A 21529-nucleotide genomic window follows, 5' to 3' on the forward strand; every position below is an offset into this window, starting at 1 on the left:
AAAGAAACATTTAATAGTATATTTAATCCTGATTTTATGTATGATTATACCCCATCTACCCATTTGCTAGAGCAGGGGTTCTTAACCATCTTTGTTTCATAGACCCCTTTGGCAGTCTAGGAAAATCTATGGACTCTTGCTTGGAATAGTGTTTTGTTTTTTAAATTAAAATTGAAGAAGATGCTATATTTTAGTTAGAAGCAAATTAACATAAAGATGGAATTTTTTCCCAATGCTCGTTCAGGGTCTCTGAGCAATGTGTGCTTTAACTACTGAGGGTCCACGTTAAAACCCTTTGGGATAGACCTTAGACTAGTGTTAGAAAATATGAGATAACTTCAGTAATTAACTTGTATTATACGTTTGGTATAATACCAAATAATGGTTTGCTTTTTTTTTTTTTTTCCCAGTTATCTATTTTCAGGTAAGAGTGTTGGGAGAATTATATGTAAGGAAGACATTTTAAAGTGTATCATTTATCTTTTTACTTAGAAAAAATAGTACTATAGGCTGGTATACTATTAATATCAGATATCTTAGAGAATGTATTTCCTAGTGATTTCAAATTTTGACAGTTCTGTACAAGACTGTCATCGTTACTACACGGTCATTGGAGTTGTAGTCTAGTGATTGCATTTGCCTTTGAAATGATAAAATGTTAAAGACTGCAAGTCACATAGTAACTATTGCTATGTTTATGTAAATATGCAGTAAATTAAATTGGATAGCTTCTAAAATATATAGTATATTTAAATATGTTTTTGTATATTTGAAGAGTTAACCTGCATGGATATAAATCTCTATTTTGGTCCATATATAAAGAGCCAGCATGTATACACACCAGACATACATACACACATACACAGTTATCCCTTCTGCACCGCAACTTTTCCCCATCGTGGTTTAAATATATCGCAGGTCGGCATAAGAAATTACCGTAAATGAGAGTTTTTGAGAGTTTTGTGGAAGCTGCAGATGACACAGAAGAAGTGTAGAAACTCTGAAATATACGTATAATATGCATATGGTATTGTATAATATCAATGTATTTTGCTTTTTAATGCTCTAAATATACTCCATTTCTTTTCTAAAGTTAAAGTAAGTAAAGAGTTAAAGTCTGCAAAAAGAATTGAAAGCCAGCAAATGACACACAAAGGCTAGAAATGTAGAGATGCCTTAAAAAGTTTAGTAACTCATAAATGCATAAACTGTATTGCTGTTATGTGTAATATTGTACAGTATGTATTTTACTATTTAATAACATAAATGAACAGCTACACATTTTTTTTCCTTAAAATTAAATTTGTAGTAAAAGAACTGCGGTTCCACACACTGGTTTGGGGATGCCAAGCGTGATTACAGCAATCTCTCATATGACATCTCCAAGTGATCTTTGCATCTCGAGTTTCTCATATCTTGTGGTATTTAAACGCCATAAACTCTATTAAAATCATGGGTCCCAAACGTAGTGTGCCTAGTGGTTCGAAAAGTGCTCCCAAGAAACGGAGAAAAGTGATGAACTTGAAGGAAAAAGTAGAATTGTTAGACATGCTTCGTTCAGGCAAAACGGCGGCTGCGGTTGGCCGCCATTACTGCGTTAATGAGTCCACAGTAAGGCATATCAAGAAAAAAGAGAAGGAAATCCGGGAAGCCATTGCTGCAGCTGCACCAACAACTGCAAAGTATTTGCATAAACCTCGAGATCCAAATCTCTCTCGAGTAGAAAGTGCAACATTCTTTTGGGTGCTGGATTGTTATAAAAAAGGCATTCCAATAGACTCTGGCATCATACGAGAAAAGGCTAAGTCCTTATATGATTTCCTAAAGGAAAATGAAGGTGAAGGGTCTACCTCTGCGGATTTTCAGGCCAGCAAAGGCTGGTTTGAAAATTTTAAAAAAAGGTTTAGCCTATGCAGTGTAAAAGTAATGGGAGAGGCAGCATCTGCTGATCAAGAGACAGCATCTGTCGGTCAAGAGGCAGCTAGGGAGTCTCCTGAAACCCCGAAGAAACTGATTGAAGAGAAAGGCAGCATTCAACTTCTTCATTTCAAGTTAGATTGCAGTGATGTACCAGAGGTTAATGGTGAGTACAAGTAGGGAATTTCAAAGGTTTTTTTTTAATGTCTTCTGTTGTACGTGTAATATTTTCAGTAGTATTCTTCTTAAATTTGTTTCACTTTAAACATTTTTCATATTTCGTATTTTTTTTTCTTTGCCATACAGTATTTTTACTTAACATTGACCTACATATAGCCTATGACCAAATACTTAACCTAAATTTTACAATAAGGTACCATAAGTACCCCATTAAAAAAAAGAAGAAGAAAGAAAGAATTCAGACCTCTTTGCTGTTATGAAGGGAAGGCCAAAAATTTTACTCAAATTTTCCAGATCATGGAGATACTGCGCCCTAAACCCTCATGATGTGGAAGGGATAACTGTGTACACACACACATACACACACACACACACACACACACATACACATACACACACACTCTCCCTCTCTCATACACTCACGTTATTTTTTTGGTCCGTGTATAAAGAGCCGGTGTGGTATCAAACTCAAATACAAACAGATCCGTGTGGACTGCATAGTGACTCAGAAAACTACAATTTAACATTATCTATGTTGTATTTTAATTGATTTTGTTAAACATTTCCCAATTCATTTTAATCTGGTTTGGGCCACTTAGTGAATTTTGCAACCGCTTACAAAAAGCCTTATCTTTGGCACTTCTGGTTCGATGCATAAAATGCTGTATTTAAAGTCCAGAGGATGAACTCAGATCTTACCTTCCAACATCAGCTATGTTGGGCATACCTTGGGCAAGTCACTTAACCTCTGAGTCTCAGGCAACTCTTAAGACATCTCCTAAATTACTGAAGGGTTGCTATCTAAAGATATAGATACTTTGGTGAAATGGGCAAAATTCTGATCCTTGACATATTTACCTATGTAAATTGTAGCTTGTTCTTATAACACTGTGACTTTGGAAATTGTAGATTTTTTTTGTGCTTTCTGATATTGAATAAAAGAAAACAGTCAGGATTCTTTTAAATAATTAATGCAATTGATTATATTTGGACTATTCCAGGTCATGGACCTATCACTTCAAAACTTGCCTTTACTGTTACTTAGTTGGTAATCATGCCATTTGATACTAAAATGATGACATATTAATGTTTTTTAATGAAATACCTGTAAAGATGTTGATTGTAATTGTAACTGAATTAATTTTTCATTAACAGTTCTGAAGTGGTAGCTAAATCTAATTACTGTAAGTTTTTCTTTCACATGGGGGAAAAAAACCTGTTCAGAAAGTATTTTTATAGTTTGTAGTTCTACTAGTAGAAAAATCAGGGAGCAGGGAAAGGAGGAAGAGCCCCAGAAGATGGGTCAAATTTAAATGAATTGTGGGGAGCTGAAGGATGATTTAGTCTTGGGTTCCAAGAAGCGAGATGGAGACTTTGATCACCTCAGGTCTCCTGTACTGCTTATGTGGCAGGCCTCCAAGTAAGGGAATGGGGGGGGGGGGCACTAAGTGGGGAATGTTTTTTCTTAATTCATTGGGTCCATCCGTTTTAATGAAAGACTTACTGGGATGTACCAAGGAATTAGCCAACTGTGTTTATTATTGGAACAGAGTTGTTGAAAACTGAAGGCTTATGCAGTGATTGTATTTTGAGTCATTTTGTGAATATTGTTGAGGGTGTGGGAAAGGGAAAAGGTGATGGTGTTGACCTGGCATTTCCAATGTGGGAAGCAGAGTTTATCTGCAGCCTAGGGAGAATGAATGAGTCTGTTATTTCATTCATATAGAGAACTCAGTTGAGGGACCTCTCTCTGCCAGTGGAAGTTGGCACCTTCCTCTGGCACTTAGGCACATAATAAATGTTTACTGACTATTCTGTGCAATTGAAAATCTTAGAGAATTGCCCAGAGCTCTGAGGGGTTATGTAACTTGCCCTGAGGTACGTAACTACTATTTCAGAAGCAGGATTTGAATCTGGGTCTTCTGGGCTTTTCGCTCTCTCACCACTATACCATCCATGTCTGCTTCTTTCTTAAACTTTTTATTCTGAATTAGCCATGTTAAATTTTTTTGAATCCATAAAGGTATTCAGGATGATTATAGCTGAATTAATGTTTTATCAACATTTTATGAAAATGTAGCTAAATCTCATTATTGTATCTATTATGGATGCATTGCATCATCTCTAGATTATAAAAATCAAGTGAATAAGAAATAAACTTGGAAGAGGGTCTAAAAATATAAACCTTTTCTAGGAGAAAGCCTTTTGGCAGCTTTCTGCCTTTAGTTGAACTTGTGAAAGCTCCTTTTAATTTTCTCAGCAAATGAGTTAATTGTAGTGGGTAGTGTTTTTGGCAGAAAGCTAAGAAAATGTGGCATATGTTTGCAAAATTCCTTTTTTTTTAGCTCCAGTTTGTGATGTCTCTGTTTCCCAGCTGACACTTTGGGCTCTCTGAACTTGTGGCCAAAGTCTTTTGACTATGAAGCTACAAAGGACTTTACAATAGGAAATTTATCAAGCAAAATCAATTAAGAAAATTTCAGAAGTTTTAACTGATTTTAAAATGCCACTTAAATTAGATTAAAATCAATTGAAGGCTCTATATTTGGAACACTAGTTGTTCTCTATACTTAGGATAATTGGTGCCCAAACAAGTTTTAGAAATACACTTGGAAAAGCTTTTCAAAATGGGGTATAATGAACACCTAGCTTAACAGTAAAACATAGCAAATATATATTTGGTACTCTTATTTTAAATGGCTGGCATGTCTTTCAAAATATTGGGTAAATAAGACATTTATCATTATCATAGTAATAATATCTAACTTTTTTTTGTTTTTTGGCTAGGCAGTCAGGGTTAAGTGACTTGCCCAAGGTCACACAGCTAGTTAAGTGTCAAGTATCTGAGGCCACATTTGAACTCGGGTCTTCCTGACTCCAAGGCGGAAGCTCCATCCGCCGTGCCACCTAGCTGCCCCATATCTAACATTTTTATAGTGCTTATTATGTGCCAGGCCAGTGCTAAACACCTTACAATTATTATTTTAGTTGATCCTCATAACAACCCTAGGAGGCAGGAGCTGGTATTATCCCTATTTTACAGATGAGAAAACTGAGACAAACAGGTTAAATGACTTGCCCAGTCACACAGCTAGTAAGCGTCTGAGACTAGATTTAAACTCGGGTCTTCTGTTTCCAAGTATTTATGTTTTTAAGATGACTTCTTGGGAGTGGGGGAGGGAAGCATCAGATTTTTCTATTTCCTGATATTTTCAAATTATCATCCAAAATGTCTAGTGGTTGAAAGTAAAGTTTTCAAAAGCTAAATGTATACATCAATTTTACATGAAAAATAATTGTTTCTATAAATATATGGGGATTCTCAGGAATTCTCAAAGTCTATGTTAAAAGTATCAAGACATGGTAATTTGACAGCAATATGTGAATAACTTTTTTAAAAAAGAAAATACTAATAATCTCAAAGTGGTTAGGTTTTCAAGATAATCAACTTCCTGAAAGTTTTTATTATTTATGGAGATTGTTCATATATGTCTGTACATCTTCCACACTAAAATTAGAGATTATCTTTCAGTAATCATGATTATGTTTTTCTTTTTTTTTTCTCTTAGTTTTAGAGAGATCGTTTTCAGTACACAAAGTTCACTCAGTAAAGGACATGGAGAATATTTTTCAGCTGGTGAGAAATGTTATACCCCCTTTAACTACTAAAAAGCATAAAGGTCAAGATGGAAGAATAGGCATAGTTGGAGGCTGCCAAGAGTAAGTTGAAATGTTTTAAATATGTTATTTTAAATTACTTTCAGGGCTATATGGTAACTTTTTTTTAATCTCCAAAGATATCATTACAATACTCAGTTATGGGAAGGTAGCTGTGATGTAGTGAACTACTGGGTCGGGGATCAGACCAGAATTCATTGACCTGGTTTCCCTTTTGTTATTAATTTTCTATGTGATCTTTGGCAAATCATTTTTTCTTGGTGCGCTTCCATTTTCTTATCTGTAAGGAAGGGATTGGAATAGATCAGAAATGTCAGACTCAGAGCCACAAAACTCCCCAGTGTGGTCTGAACCAGATTGAAATGCCGATTGGGAAATGTTTAACAAAAAATTTTTTTAAATACTATACAACATAGATAATGTTAATTTGTAGTTTTCTAAATCAATAGGTGGTTCCCAGGGATCAGTTTCTACTTTTTGAGTTTGATACCATTGGACTAGTTGACCACTTATGGACCCCTCTAACTCTCAGATTGAATGATTTTTCCCCCAGTAATCAGTGATTAATTGAATTGGAAGAAAATACTCTTAAAGTCTTCAATTTTTATATAAAAAATTGCTGTCAGCTCCACCATAGTGAATTGATGAATTTGCTAAGAGTCATTTGTGGGAACGTGAGTAGGTACTAGCTTTTTGGGGGCAGCTAGATGGTGCAATGGACAGAACTGTGTGACCCTGGGCAAGTTGCCACTGGAGAAGGAAATGGCAAACCACTCCAGTATCTTTGCCAAGAAAACTCCCTGGACAGAGGCCCACAGGTTCACGGAGAGTCCAACATGACCGAGCATCATCAACCACAACTGACTTTTTAAGGACTATTATCCTTTGGGTAAGACTCATGGGAAGAACTGAACTTATTTTTTCTTTCCAAATCATCAGTCTTCATGAGACATATATGAGTTTAGTCTTGAAAACAGTCCATCAGTTTTCATTGTCACCAAAAGATCACCAAAGAGTAACAAAAGACTATAGACTTGAAAATGATCTTTTCTTTCTTGCTGCTGTTTTTCTAAAAATTACTTATTTTCAAACAAAAATTACTTTCTCTCCTGTCTTTCCTTTGCCACCTGTATATTTCTTATTTAGAAAAGAAGAAAAACCCCTGTTACAAATATGTATGCTTAAGCAAAATAAATTCTCACATTGACCATGCTCAAAGAAATTATGTTTCACTGTGTACTGTATGTGTCTGTCACCTCTCTATCAGGAGCTGGCTAACGTGTTTTATCACAGATCCTCTGGAGTTGTGGTTAGTCATTCTCTGGATCAATTTTGTCTCTTATTGAAAGTTGTCTTTACAATATTGTTTTTATTGCTCACTTAGGTCAGCATCATTTTCTCTGAAACCATCCCCTTTATCATTTCTTACAGGCCTATAGTATTCCATCACATTTATATGTCATTGTTTAGCCATTTCTCAGTAGATGGGCATCCTCTCTGTTTCCAAGTCTTTGCCAATCCCCAAAGAGGGAGTATATTTTTATTCATATGGGTCCTTTTCCTTTTTCTTTGATCTCTTTGGGGTATAGTGCTAGTGTTGCTATCAATACTGGGTCAAAGGATATGTGCAGTTTAATAGCTTTTGGGGCATGGTTCCACGTACTAATGATTGGACTAGTTCACAGGTCCATTAACAGTGCATTAATGTATCTGTTTTCCCACAACCCTCTAGCATTTGTCATCTTCCTTTATTGTCAACTTTGGCAGTCTGATGAGTATGAGGTGGTACATCAGAGTTGTTTTAATTTACATTTCTCTTCCACTAGTGATTTAGAGCATTTTTTCAAATGGTTATTGATAGCTGGATTTCTAGCCCTGAAAACTGTATTCATATGCTTTGACCATTTATCAATAGGGGAATGGTTCTAATTCTTATAAATTTGAATTAAGTTCCCCATATATGCTAGAAAAGAGACCTCTGTTATTCTCCTATTAGAATACTCTGTCTTTTGAATGCCATTTTTTTCTTAAAGAGGCTTTTTTAAATTAAATTTTATTTTTTCCAATGTACAAAAATAGATTTCTCTCCCTCCTGCCACTATCCCCACCATCAAAAACAAACAAAAAATAAAGTCTTTGAAACAAAAAAAGATACTTAAGCAAAATAAATTTCTACATGGAATATGTCTTTAAAAAAATCTCATTATGCCCTAGTCTTATCACCTGTCTGGCAGGAGGTGTGTAGCATGCTTTATTTATCATTGGTATCCTGGAATCGTCAGTTCATTCTTACAGTGTTTTTATTGTATAAATTGTTCTTGTTCTGATCATTTTACATCAATTCATGCAAGTCTTAGAAGTTTCACTGAAACCATCAAAAGGGCTACATATTAATAGCCTTCTTAATAAGATGGAGCTAGTAAATGATATTCTTCATTGTTTGTCCTGAATAAACTACATTTAGTTCTGTGTACATGATATTTGTTAACTTTGATCATTATTTTTGTGAGTTTGGTCATTAACCCTTTTGGAAACTCAACATCTTTGTGTGTATGTGTGTGTCTTTGTGTGTGTGTGTGACTAGGATGGTGGTGAATACCTAGCACAGTGCCATGTATGTATAATAGACGCTAAGGAAATATTTATTGAGTGAAAGATCACATAAAATCATTCTTAGTTTAAACCTAGTATTATTGAAACTTTAAAATGATACAATCAATTCTTTTATTGCCTTATTGAGAGGCAGCATAGTGCAGTAGATAGAGGTCCAGTCTCAGAGTCTGAAAGATCTGCGTCCTTCTTCAGACACATTTTAGTTTCTGAGACCTGGGACAAATGACTTAATTTGACAATGTCCCAGGCAACTTTCTAAGACTATCTGTATGTTACGGATTAGTTGCTGCTCTGTATTGGTAGAGGGAGTTTCTGTATCCTGAGTTTCCTGCACTCATGAAATCACATGTCAAGAGGTCTGCGCCTTTTCCTTTCCCAAAATTTAATAAATCACATATTTGACTACTATATTATACTTCTATTTACACAGAATTTTCATATGTCATTGAATTTTCCAATTAGGCAGAAGAACATAGAAATATAACTAGTTTTGACTGTTAACTTTAACTTCATGAGAACATGTTGATAACAATTGACATTTTATTTTGTCATTTTTCAGTTATGTCTGACTCTTCTTGTTTTCTTGTTAAAGATACAAAGTGGTTTGTCATTTCCTTATCCAGCCCATTTTATAGATGAGGAAACTGAGGCAGAGTTAAGTGACTTGCCCAGGGTCTCACAGCTAGTAAGTGTCTGAAGCCAGATTTGAACTCAGGAAGATGAGTCTTCCTGCCTCCAGGCCTGGCACTCTATCCTCTGTACCACCTAGCTGACCTAATTGACATTTATATAGTGATTTAAGCTTTGAGAAGCTCTTTATACGTATGTCATTTGATCTATGTTAGTAGATGTGGTATAATTTATGTAAATTTTAGGTAAACCAGTAGAATAAATAAAAGTGAATCAAAGTTGTTGTCCACATATATTTGGTATTAAGAATTGTTTGTTATTATGTATAATATTTTTATGAATGAGTTTTAAGTGGTGGTAGTTGCTAATTTATTTAATTTTACATTTCGCGTGGTCTCCAATGTGATCACCATCTAAATGAATTTTGGAGATGCCTGGGGAGTCTTACAAGATTCCTGAGTTTAAACATTTAAATATCTCCCTTTTAGGTACACAGGGGCTCCATACTTTGCAGCAATTTCAGCCCTCAAAGTGGTATGTTTATTTACATTTCTTAATTGTATGTCTGTATGTCTTGTCCTAACAAGAACTTAAATGATACAATCTGAATAAAGCATTTGTTTTATAATGGAGTACTAAAAATTATGTGGTTTTGTTTTGATATGTTTTCAGTTGGTAAAATTTCTTAGATATCTTTTTGTTTTATATCACCTTCATTTCCATGTATATCCTTCCCTTACTGAGAGAGTTATTACTTATAATAAAGAATTAAAAAAAAAAAGGAGAGAGTGTAGCAAGTATTATACAGTTGACCACTCCTCACTTATAGGTCTCCCTTCAGTCAGCCACTTGATTCATTCCGTATGTAATCTTATTATCTTAAGATGTAGAATACTCTAGGGGTATGTTTTAATATTGTCTTATTAATAAACTTGCAACCTCTTTTTCATTAAGCCCTCTCCCGAGTTCATTAAACATTATTTGTTGAATAAACTAGAAACACTTCCTTTTCTAATAGTAGTTATTCTTACTTCTCTACATAATAAATTCCTTAATCTTCTATGATTTAAAAAATTAAAGTTACTGAATGTATGATTTATTAACCAATCAGTAATAAAAAAGAAAATTACTTACAGTATTTTGGTTGTGTGAAAGAATTCAGCCAATCACCTCAAATCCTCACCATTTCAGGAGATAACTTCTCTCCACTTTTAGAAATGTTTAGCTCACTCATTAGTTTCTTTTTTTTTTTAATTTCTTTTTTTATTTATTTTTTTTTTGTTTTCAGCATTTACTTCCACAAAATTTTGAGTTCCAAATTTTCACCCCATCTCGCCCCTCCCCCTACCCCAAGATGGCATGCATTCTAAATTCCCCTTCCCCTGGTCTGCCTTCCCTTCTATCTCTCTCCCCACCTTCTCTTATCCCCTTCCCCTTCAATTTTCCTATAGGGCAGGATGGATTTCTGTACCCCATTTCCTGTATTTCTTATTTCCCAGTTGCATGTGAAAACAGTTTTTTTAAACATGTGTTTTTAAAACTTTGGGTTCCAAATTTTCTCCCTTCCTCCCTCCCCATCCACCCTCATTGATAAGGCAAACAACTAAATATAGGTTATACATGTGCAGTTATGCAAAACACTTCCATGGTAGACATGCTGTGAAAAATTAACTCTATTTCCCTTAATCCTATTCCTCCCCCCCATTTATTCTATTCTTTCTTTTGACCCTGACCCTCCTCAGAAGTACTTGCTTCTCATTACCCCCTTTCCCTATCTGCCCTCCTCTCTATCATCCTCCTACTCTCTTGTCCCCTCCCCCCCATTTTCCTGTAAAAGACAGATTTCCATACCCAGTTGAGTGTGTATGTTATTCCCTCCTTAAGTCAAATTCTATGAGAATAAGATTCACTCATTCCCTCTCATCTTCCCCCATTTCCCCTGCACTGTAAGAGCCTTTTCTTTTCTTTTTTTTTTGTGAGATAATTTACCCCGTTTTACCTCTCCCTTTCTCCTTCTTCTAGTATAATCCTCTCTCACCCCTTAATTTTATTCTCCAGATATGACCCCTTCATTTTCAACTCACCCTGTGCCCTCTATCTATCTATCTATCTATCTATCTATCTATCTATCTATCTATCTATCTATCTATCTATCTATCTGTCTATCTGTCTACCTATCTACCTACCTACCTATCTATCTGTATGTATGTACATATAACTTATTCCCCTCCAACTAATACTGACAAAGGTCTCATGAGTTACAAATATCATCTTTCCATACAGGAATGTAAACAGTTCAACCTTAATAAGTCTCTTGTGATTTCTCTTTCCTGTTTACCTCTTCATGTTCCACTTGAGTCTTGTATTTGAAAATCAAATATTCAGCTCTGGTCTTTTCATCAAGAATGCTTGAAAGTCCTCTATTTCACTGAATGACCATTTTTTCCCCTGCAGGATTATACTCAGTTTTGCTGGGTAGGTGATTCTTGGCCCTCTGGAATATTATATTCCATGCCTTGTAGTCCCTTAATGTAGAAGCAGCTAAATCTTGTGTTATCCTGATTGTCTTTCCACAATACTTGAATTGTTTCTTTCTGGCTGCTTGTAATATTTTCTCCTTAACCTGGGAACTCTGGAATTTGGCTACAATATTCCTAGGAGTTTTCCTTTGGGGATCTCTTTCAGGAGGAGATCGGTGGATTCTTTCAATTTCTATTTTGCCCTCTGGTTCTAAAATATCAGGACAGTTTTCCTGGATAATTTCTTGAAAGATGATGTCCAGGCTCTTTTTTTGATCATGGCTTTCAGATAGTCCAATAATTTTTAAATTCTCTCTCCTGGATCTGTTTTCCAGGTCAGTTGTTTTTCCAATGAGATATTTCACATTGTTTTCTAATTTTTCATTCTTTTGGATTTGTTTTACAGTGTCTTGATTTCTCATAAAGTCACTAGCTTCCAATTGCTCTATTCTAATTTTTAAGGAAATATTTTCTTCAGTAAGCTTTTGGACTTCCTTTTCCATTTGGCCAGTTTTGCTTTTTAGGGCATTCTTCTCCTCATTGGCTTTTTGGACCTCTTTTGCCATTTGGGTTAGGCTATTTTTTAAGGTGTTATTTTCTTCAGTATTTTTTTGGGTCTCCTTTAGCAAGCTGTTGACTTGTTTTTCATGATTTTCTTGCATCACTCTCAGTTTTTCCTCTACTTCTCTTACTTGCTTCTCCATATCCCTTTTGAGCTCTTCCAAGGCCTGAGACTGATTCATATTCTTCTTGGAGGCTTTGGATGTAGGAGCTTTGGCTTTGTTGTCTTCTTCTGGTTGTATGTTTTGATCTTCTTTGTCACCAAAGTAAGATAATATGGTATGACTCTTTTTGCGCTACTTACTCATGATCCCAACCAATTACTTGAGTTTTAAACTCTTTGTTAAGGTAAGAGTCTGCTTCCAATGTGGAGAATGTACTGTCCCAAGCTTCGGGGGTTTGTATAGCTGTTTTCAGAGATACTTCTAGGGACCTGAAAATTTTCAGTTCTTCCAAGGTGGTATGATAAGGGGTGAAGTATTTTCTCTCCACCGCCACAACAATCTTCACCACACTGCCTTCCTCCTCACCCCAGGACCGCCCCTCAGAACTGTGACCCAGATCGGAGCACCGGTAAAGCAAGAGATTCCTGCCTCAGCACTGGCAAAGAGATCCCTGCAATCCCCCTCTGATCAGCCCCTCAATTCCCTCTCAGTCTGTGGGCCAGAAGCGCTCGAGACTTGCAGCTGAGACCTAGCTCCATCTCTTACCGCAGTCACAGACTTTTCCCACTGACCTTCTAAGTTGTGTTTGGCGTTCCTGGGTTGAGAAGTCTGGAAACCGCCACAGCTGCCTGCGATTCAGTCCTCTGAGGCCTGCTCCAGGTTTGCTGCAGCCTGCGAGCCAACGCCGAACTGCACTCCTCTCGCCCAGCGCGATACACCTTTCTGATCAACCGTCCAGGTTGTCTTGGGCTGGAAATTTGTTTCACTCTGTCTTTTTGTGGGTTCTGCTGCTTTAGAATTTGTTTAGAGCCATTTTTTTAGGTATTTGAAGGGTTTTGGTGGGATAGCTCATGCAAGTCACTGCTTTCCCTCCGCCATCTTGACTCTACCCCCCTCACTCATTAGTTTCTCAAGAATCTTCTTTATTATTTCTCATCAATATAAGAGTTAATTTATTTCCTGAGAAAATGAATTCTTAGTCTTTTTCTTTTCCCTCTATTTAGTCATCATAGTAATAATCTCTCTAGGTTGTGTTGTTAACTGCTAATTCTGCACATAGAATTCTTTAAGTTTCTTCATAAGATATATTGTCAGTTCTCACAAGAAAGAAGCATCTCCTCCTCTTCTTTCTATCTTCTTCAAAATTTATGTCTGATTTTCATGGATTAAAAATAAAAACACTTTTCCTGGTGCCATTGGGAGAAGTACCTTATAGAGGAATGATAGTTGCAACTTTAACTAAAATCTGCCCTTTTCCCAACATTCCATTTGACTATTAAAGATACAGTACCAGTACCTGTAGTCTTTGTGGAAGACCCTATTGCAGGAGGTGTTAAACTTTTTTGAGTTATGGACCCTTTTACAGAATAATGTTTTTTAGATACATAAAATATTTTAAAAAGAATAAAGTAAACAGGGTTGCAAAAGAAACCAGTTACATTAGAATATGGTCATCAAAACATAAAAAAATAAAGAATCAAATTCACAGACTTCGGGTTAAGAGCCTCTACCCTGGTGGAATAGACGTTAGAAGTGGGGAGGAAGAGAAGCAACCAATAACTAATAAATTTATCAACTGAGTATGACAGTGTATGCAGTATTTCATAATACAGTTCTACAAAGAGGGAAGAGAGAGGTTCATTTTCTTAACCATTCTTCAAAATCAAGCTTCTTGATCACTTTAATTACACAACACTCAGGTTTTTGTTGTTGTTGTTCTTTCCCTTTACATTTTTAGCATTTATATAGCCCTTTAAGTTTTTTTTTTAATCAATATGGCTTTTGCAAGTCTAGTGAGTCAATAGTGTGATAGCCCTTTAAGTTTTGCATAGCACTTTACAAATTACTCATTTTATCCTTCCAATAACCATGAGATGTGGGTGCTATTATTATCCCGAACTTACAGATGAGGAAACTGAGACAGACAGATTAAATGACTTGCTCAAGTCACAAAGCTAGTAAGTATTTGGGGTAAGATTTGAACTTAAGTCTTCCTGACTCCAGGTTCAGACCCTATCCACTGTACCTCATAGCTGCCTTTAATCATTGTGTATAGTTTTCCTTGTTTTGGTTACATCACTCTATCAGTTCCTATTCATTTTCCTATGCACATTTTTTATTTCACAGTAGTATTTCATTACATTCTTATACCGTATGGTTTAGCCATTCCCCAATCAATGATCATCTACTTTTGTTTCCAGTTATTGGCTACCACAAAAAGAGCTATTATGAATATTTTGGTGTATATGAGATCTTTCCTCTTTTCTTTGATTTCCTTCCTGTTCAAAGAATAGTTTGATCTTTAAGTCAAAGTATATGGACATTTTTGTCAATTTTTTAAAAGCATAATTCCAAATTGCTTTTTAAAATTGGTCCAACTATTTACAACTTGACCAACAATGTCTTTTAACATGCCTGTCTTTTTGCAGTCCCTCCAGTATTGACTATTTCCATTTTTTTTTCATCTTTGCTGATTTGCTGGATGTGAGGTTTGTTTTAGTTTTCATTTCTCTGACCAGTGATTTTGAGCAACATTTCATATTAATATGAAAAATTTGCAATATTTTTCCGTTCTTCTTTTGAGAACTGTTTGGCACAATTCCATTTGTTGAGACTAGACATTGCTTTAACTAAACAATATTGGAAGGTTAGTTTTGAATTTCATAAATAAGTGCCACAAATAAGGATATTTTGTTCATTTACAAACTTCTTCAGTTTCTAACTTTTGTTTTTGTTTTTAAAGAAATTAAGCCTGGCATTTATTCATGCATTTTGAGCAACTCTGAGGATATCACTTTTCCAGCAAGTAAAATACAATGTAAGCCCCAGTATATTCATGACCACAGATCTTCAGAGAAGACTGTAAGCTAGTTTAAAAAATGAAAAACATGTTGGAACTATTGGTCTTTTGAAACTGCATTTTTGGGGACTGAAAACTGAGGGTTTTGTGGTACAGTTCACAACAGTATGTTGTGTGTATGTTTAATTTGATGTTTAATTTATAGCCTCTTAGGTAGTAACACCCACCTAACATCCTTTTTTCTCTTAGGCTCTTTTTACTTTGATCATGCTTCATTTATGTATTTTCTACTCAATAATTATATATGTTAATTGTGTGTATCTCTATGCAAATAAAAGTGAAAGGCTAGAACCAGTTTCTGATAAAAGGTTTTTTTCTTCTATTATTTCATATAGTGACTCATTGAATATTAACTGACTTGCTCTTAAGTGAGATGTTAGTGATAACCAGTTTTGGAATAGGTGAACTAGGTTACATTAAAGCTTTTGTCTTTTGCTAATTATTTCCCAGGGTGCAGATCTCTCCCATGTGTTTTGTACCAAAGATGCAGCCCCTGTGATTAAGTCATACAGTCCGGAGTTGATTGTTCATCCTGTCCTGTAAGTATGATCTGTTTGGATTCACTTAAGGAAACTCTCCCCTTGAGTTTTAGGAAATTTTATTTCCATTAATAAATTAATAAGCACTTACTGAGAGACTGCTGGCCATGGCTCACTGTATAGCAATTGCTATAGGAAGATGTAAGAAAATAAGCAGCTAGGCACAGCTAAGTGGCATTGTGGATAGAGTGCTGGGCCTGAAGTCAGGAGGACTTACCTTCGTAAGTTCAAATCTGGCCTCAGACACTTGCTGGCTGTGTGATGCTCGGCAAGTTACTTACCTGTTTGCCTCAGTTTCCTCATTTATAAAATGATCTGGGGACAGAAATGGCAAACCATTCTAGTATCTTTGTCAAGAAAATCCCAAATGGGGTCATGAAGAGTTAGACATGCCTGAATAACAACAAACTAGACGACCAGAAAGAAAATAAGATGTTATTTTTGTCCTCAAAGAGCTTACTTTCTAGAGGAAACAAAATACCAGAGCTAGCATTTAGAAAGTGCTTCAAGATTGCAAAGCACTGTATATATGTTACTGATCTGATATAAATAACAAAATAAGTTGATAACCCATAGTTAATATAGGATGTAGCAATACTATAAGAGTAAGGCAATATTCAATATGTTGAACATGTAGTGACTGGACACCACTACTATCTAGCTTAAATACTACCCAGTTACCATAGCAGCTGCTTCCATACTTCTCACATTTAAACTCTGAATGATTTAGCAGTGTCAGGAAGTTCTTTGTGGTCCTGGGAATCCAGAGTGTGTCACTCTAAAGGGGAAAGTCGGATAAGTTTATAAATACTTTTCTAATGCTTGTTTCCAGCTATTTCTGCCATATCTCCTGGAGGTAAGTCCAGGCTATATCCCTGTGATTTCATTGACATGGGCATCTCCTCTTGCCAGTGGAGGTCTGTACCTTAGCTGAAATTACAGTATTAGAGAGTTGCCAAGGGCACTGTGATATTAAGTGACTTACTCAGGGTCACCGAGCTGATAGATCTTCCTAGCACCAAGGCCAGCCCTCTATCCACTTTGTCTTTTTGCCTCTCATGTAGCTTGAAAAGTAGAGCAAAAAGTAAGAGAGGAAGATGGAAGGTTCAGTCATTAATCTAATGGGATTAAAAGCCTTCAAGACTAGTCAACCCCAGGAATGTTCACTACTGTACAGCATTGGAATAACTCAGTGTTTTACTATATACAGACAGATGTTGGTTATATAGTGGTGGGGTAGAACATCTGTAGCCACTACCTATGAACTCATCCTCCCTCCTGGGGAGATAGATATGTTTCCCATCTCAATAAGACTGTAAGCTTCCGGATGATTGGGTGTGTCATTTTTTATCTTCGAATCCCCAAGACCTAGTATGATGCTTTGAACAGAGTAGGTACTTAATAAATGTTGAATCGACTTGAACTTGGGAACATACACAGAACAACAAAGCAGCATACTGGCAAAGTGCAAATTCTAAGGCTATTCTTGGTTGTTGTAATTTTGTTTTAATTTCTAAAACAGGTAAATGTTTTGTGTAATCATAAAGATTTGGGATTGCCTCTGTTTTTAGAATGTAGAAAATGGAATCCTAGAAACTATTCATGTCAGAGTTGGGCCATTCCTACCTCAGGATGGCACTGGGCTCATTGGTCTTTTTTGGTCAGACTGGAAATATAGGAACTGGTGCATAGATGAATATCACTTTGAGTATCTAACCTGCAGTTTGCCGAAATTGGGAACCAGGTGGCAGAGTAGGCTGCTCTAACTTTTCTTTATCAGTTAGTTCTTCAACTTCTAATTTTTTCTTATGGACAAAATTAACTTGCTTTCCCTGACTCATACCCTTGTCAATCTGTCTGTGTATGTGGTAGACAACTTGTGATGAAATAACATTTATTAAACATGTATAATGAGAGGTAACCAACTCTATAGACGCTTAAAAGGAGATTTGGGGTGGGAGAGCTAGAAACTTAAATGTTGTATTGGTCACAGAGTTAGAACTGGGTATGTAAATGACACCTTTGGAAAAAAGACATAGAGCATTTAGTTAAGGAAAAAAATTGTGGTGAAATGAAATCTATCCTTTTGTGATTAAAAAATTAGAAATTTACTTGATGTATACACAGTATATGATGGGTACAGCTAGGTGGCACAGTGGGATAGGGCCTGGAGTTGGGAAGACCCAAGTTAAAATCTGGCCTCAGAGTCTTACTAGTTATGTGACCCGTGGCAAGTCATTTAACCCTATTTGCCTCAGTTTCCTCATCTGTAAAACGAGCTGGGGAAGGGAATGGCAAACCACTCCAGTATCTTTGCCAAGAAGACCCCAAATGGGGTCACAAAGTCGGACACGACTGAAACAACTTAGCAACAACCACAAAAAGGGGAATGTACTCATTACGTAACTCTTGAGCCCCATTTGTGTGCTCCCGTTGATACAAAATCAGTCACAATAACACCAGTGACTATGAAACATGAAACTGTTACTATGTGAGAAGACAGAAGCAAGACTGATCTCAACATTCACAGCCAGAGCAAGAATAATCAACATATAATAGTCCATCTGTAAACATGGTCATACTTTCCAGTCTCATCAGTGCACATCACTGGGAAGAGTGGGTATTGATAGAAATCTAGCAGTGAAGCACATGTGTGGGAAAGCCATGTGCCTGGGCCAACTTATGATTAGATAGTAGGCCTTCATTTCCTTGATCTTTTTAGGACATTTTAGTCTGGCTCCACGTGTCACCTGCTCAGCAAATTCCCTTGTTTGCTAGCTGCCCCCCTTCTAGTCTTGAAGCTTCTTTCCTGGGCAAAGCTATTTCTTGCCAGTGAGTACTTTTTAACATCCATCCACCCACCCTTGGCAGGAGAAAATATGTTCTTTGAGAAAAGTATCAGTATCATTCAAAACAGCTACAAAATTGTTTTCAAAGAAAATTTGTTATTTTTATTCTTAATTTAGTAGGAAATATTTCCATATAACAAAGAGGATTACATGTGAAATTCTGAATCTCTGTTACCTGTAGCTTGATTTTTAAAAATGCATATAGTAAATTCAACATGTTATTTTCAAAGCTGTTTTGCTTGTTTGTTTTTACCCAGGGAACTTCCTTTTATTCCCTTCAGTGGATTTTTAAGGATGCTTCCATGATTCTCTTTTCTTTTTAATACTACTATTCTTTTTTCCCAAATCCCTTACATCAAATAAAAATGGGGGGGAATCCGTAGCCTTTGAAACAAATAAGCATAGACAAGCAAAAAAAAATCTACACATTGTCACCATCTAATATTCTGTGACTTAGAATCATCACCCAAGTCATCAAGTGCCTGCCATGTTTCATCTTCTGTTCTCTGAAATTGTGGTTGGTCATCATTAATCAGAGATTTTAAGCCTTTCTAAGGTGTTTTTATTTATAAATTGTTCTCCTGATTCTGTTCTCTTCACTCTGGAATAGTTCATAAAAGTATTCCCAGATTTCTCAGATATTTGTAATTTCTTATGGTACAATAATATTCCTAACATTCACATATCATAATTTGTTCACTATTCCCCAAGAGGTGAGTACCCTTTTAGTTTATAGTTCTTTGCTACAACCAAAAAAAAACTTCTATGAATATTTTTGTCCATATGAATCTTTTTTCTCTTTCTTTGATCTCTGGGCTATAGGCATAGTTCCAGATTGCTTTCCAGAGTGGCTAGACCAGTTCACAGCTCTACCATCTGCCTTCCTGCAACACCCCCCTCCCAACAATTGTCATTTTCTTTTTTTTAAATCATCTTTGCCAGTCTTATAAGTCAGAGGTAAAACCTCAAAGTTGTCTCATCTTGCTGTTGATTGCTTGGATAGTTTCTTTTGAGCACTGCGTGTTCATATGCTTTGGTCATTTTTCTATGAGAGAATGGCTGTCATTCTTATATGTTTGAATCAGTTTCTTATATATCTTGCAAGGAGATCTTTATCAGAAAAACTTGCTGCAAAGGCCTTTGCCCATTTAACTGTTTTCCTTCTCATTTTAACAGCATCAATTTTGTGCACAAACTTTTCACTTTTATTAATAAAAATTGACCATCTTATTTTCTGTGAACTTCTCTATCCTTCAGCTGATCATAAACTCTTCTACCCATAGCTGTCAAAGGTATTTTTTTTTCCTTTCTCCTCTAATATGTATATGATAGGACTTTTATGTCTAGATTATGTATCCATTTGGAGCTTATTGTGGCATATGGTGTGCGATCTTGATCTAAATCTATTTTCTGCCAGGTTTAAAGCTCTTTCCTCTTCTCCTTCCTCTTTTTTTTTTAAGTTATAGGGGGCAACATAGGCACTTCTGAGAGATTTCCCTTTTCTCAGTTTGTAGATGTCACAAAAAGCCCAGGTAGCTTTCTTTCAGTAATCTTCTAATAGCTAGAGATCCTAATTGGCTTTAGTCAATTCTTTCAGCTGACTCGGCCTTTCTTCTTTACAGCAAAACAATGCCTTGTTTCTAATTACATGCAGAATCCCTTTGTCAGTTGAGTGTGTCTTTTTTTCACTGACTCTTATGCTTAATTTCTTATCTTGTTTCTTTCCTTCTTCATATGGTCATCTCCTAACACTCCCATAATTTTCTTTTTAAAAATTACCTTTGTATTCATTTGTAAAAATAATTTTGATACCTTTTGCTTTTACATCACCTAAATTTTACCCTGTATCTTTTCCCCTCCTCCCTGAGTCATCATAGTCAACAAAGAATATTTTTTTGTTGTTGTTGTTGTTGTTTTGTTTTTTGGTAAGGCAATTGGGCACACAGCTAGTACGTGTCAAGTGTTTGGTCTGAAGCCGGCTTTGAACTCAGGTCCTCCTGACTTCAGGGCCGGTGCTCTATCCACTGCGCCACCTAGCTGCCGCAACAAAGAATATTTTTTAAAGAGAAAAGAAAAAGAGGAAGAAGAGAAAAAGCAATCAGGAAAACCAGTCAATGCATCAGAAATCTGAAAACACATGCAATATTCCCCACTTTGGACTTCCACTCTCTGCAAAAGAGCATAGGAAGTATCATCTCATGTATCTTCTCTGGGGCCATACCTGTTCTTTGTGATTTTGCAACATTCACTTTCAGTTGAGAATGGAGAATGTTTTCTTGGCTCTGCTTATTTCATTCTGTATCATTTCATGTAGGTCTTTCTATGCTTTTCTGTATTCATCATACTTGTCATTTCTCACAGCACAGCAATATACTATTACATTTATGTACCACAATTTGTTTTGTTGTTGAGTCATTTTAGTTGTGTCAGGCTCTTCATGATCCCATTTGAGGTTTTCTTGGCAAAGATTCTTGAGTGGTTTTCCATGTCCCTTTTCTAGCTCATTTTACAGATGAGGAACTGAGGCAAACAGGGTTAAGTGACTTACCCATGGTTACATGACTAGTATCTGAGGCTGAATTTAAACTCATGAAGATAAGTCTTCCTAACTCCAGAACCGGCGCTCAATCCACTGTGCCACTTAGCTGCCCCAGTTAGTTTTAGCTCTTCCCTTATTGGGCATCTATCTACTTTGTTTCCAGGTCTTTGCTACCACAAAAAGTGCTACTATAAATGTTTTGCTATGTATGGGGACTATTTTTTTTTAATCAGTGACCTCTATGGGGTACACACCTAATAATCTCTGAGTTAAAGATATTAATATTTTAGTCATTTTATTAGCATAATTCTAAATTGTTTTTCAACATGATTGTACTAATTCACAGCTTTATCAACAATGATTAGCATGCCTATTTTTCCACAATCCCTTCAACATTGACTAGCTGCCCTCCTTCTTCTTTGTCATCTTTGCCATTTTGCTGGATGTAATGGGTTATTTTGATTTTGATTTCTTTTATTA

The 21529-nt window shown here is 36.0% G+C and overlaps 1 protein-coding gene across 5 annotated transcripts in view; it reads left to right on the plus strand.

Annotated features, from left to right (window-relative positions):
• The window catches only part of LOC114046127 (ATP-dependent (S)-NAD(P)H-hydrate dehydratase-like), a 76114-nt gene that overhangs the window by 13371 nt on the left and 41214 nt on the right, over window positions 1-21529 (plus strand). For 4 of the 5 annotated variants that reach the window (XM_027866389.1, XM_027866387.1, XM_027866386.1 and 1 more), the window contains exons 2-4: window positions 5667-5817; window positions 9507-9552; window positions 15573-15661. In XM_027866389.1, coding sequence (XP_027722190.1) covers window positions 5714-5817; window positions 9507-9552; window positions 15573-15661 — 239 coding nt within the window. In that variant the 5' untranslated portion in view covers window positions 5667-5713. Of the gene's footprint in view, window positions 1-1309; window positions 2084-5666; window positions 5818-9506; window positions 9553-15572; window positions 15662-21529 lie in introns of all 5 variants that reach the window. The other variant, XM_027866385.1, reaches the window with a different exon arrangement.

Source organism: Vombatus ursinus, unplaced genomic scaffold, assembly GCF_900497805.2.
Source record: "Vombatus ursinus unplaced genomic scaffold, bare-nosed wombat genome assembly UNPS02014781.1, whole genome shotgun sequence".
In the NCBI taxonomy this organism is placed as follows: Eukaryota; Metazoa; Chordata; class Mammalia; order Diprotodontia; family Vombatidae; genus Vombatus; species Vombatus ursinus.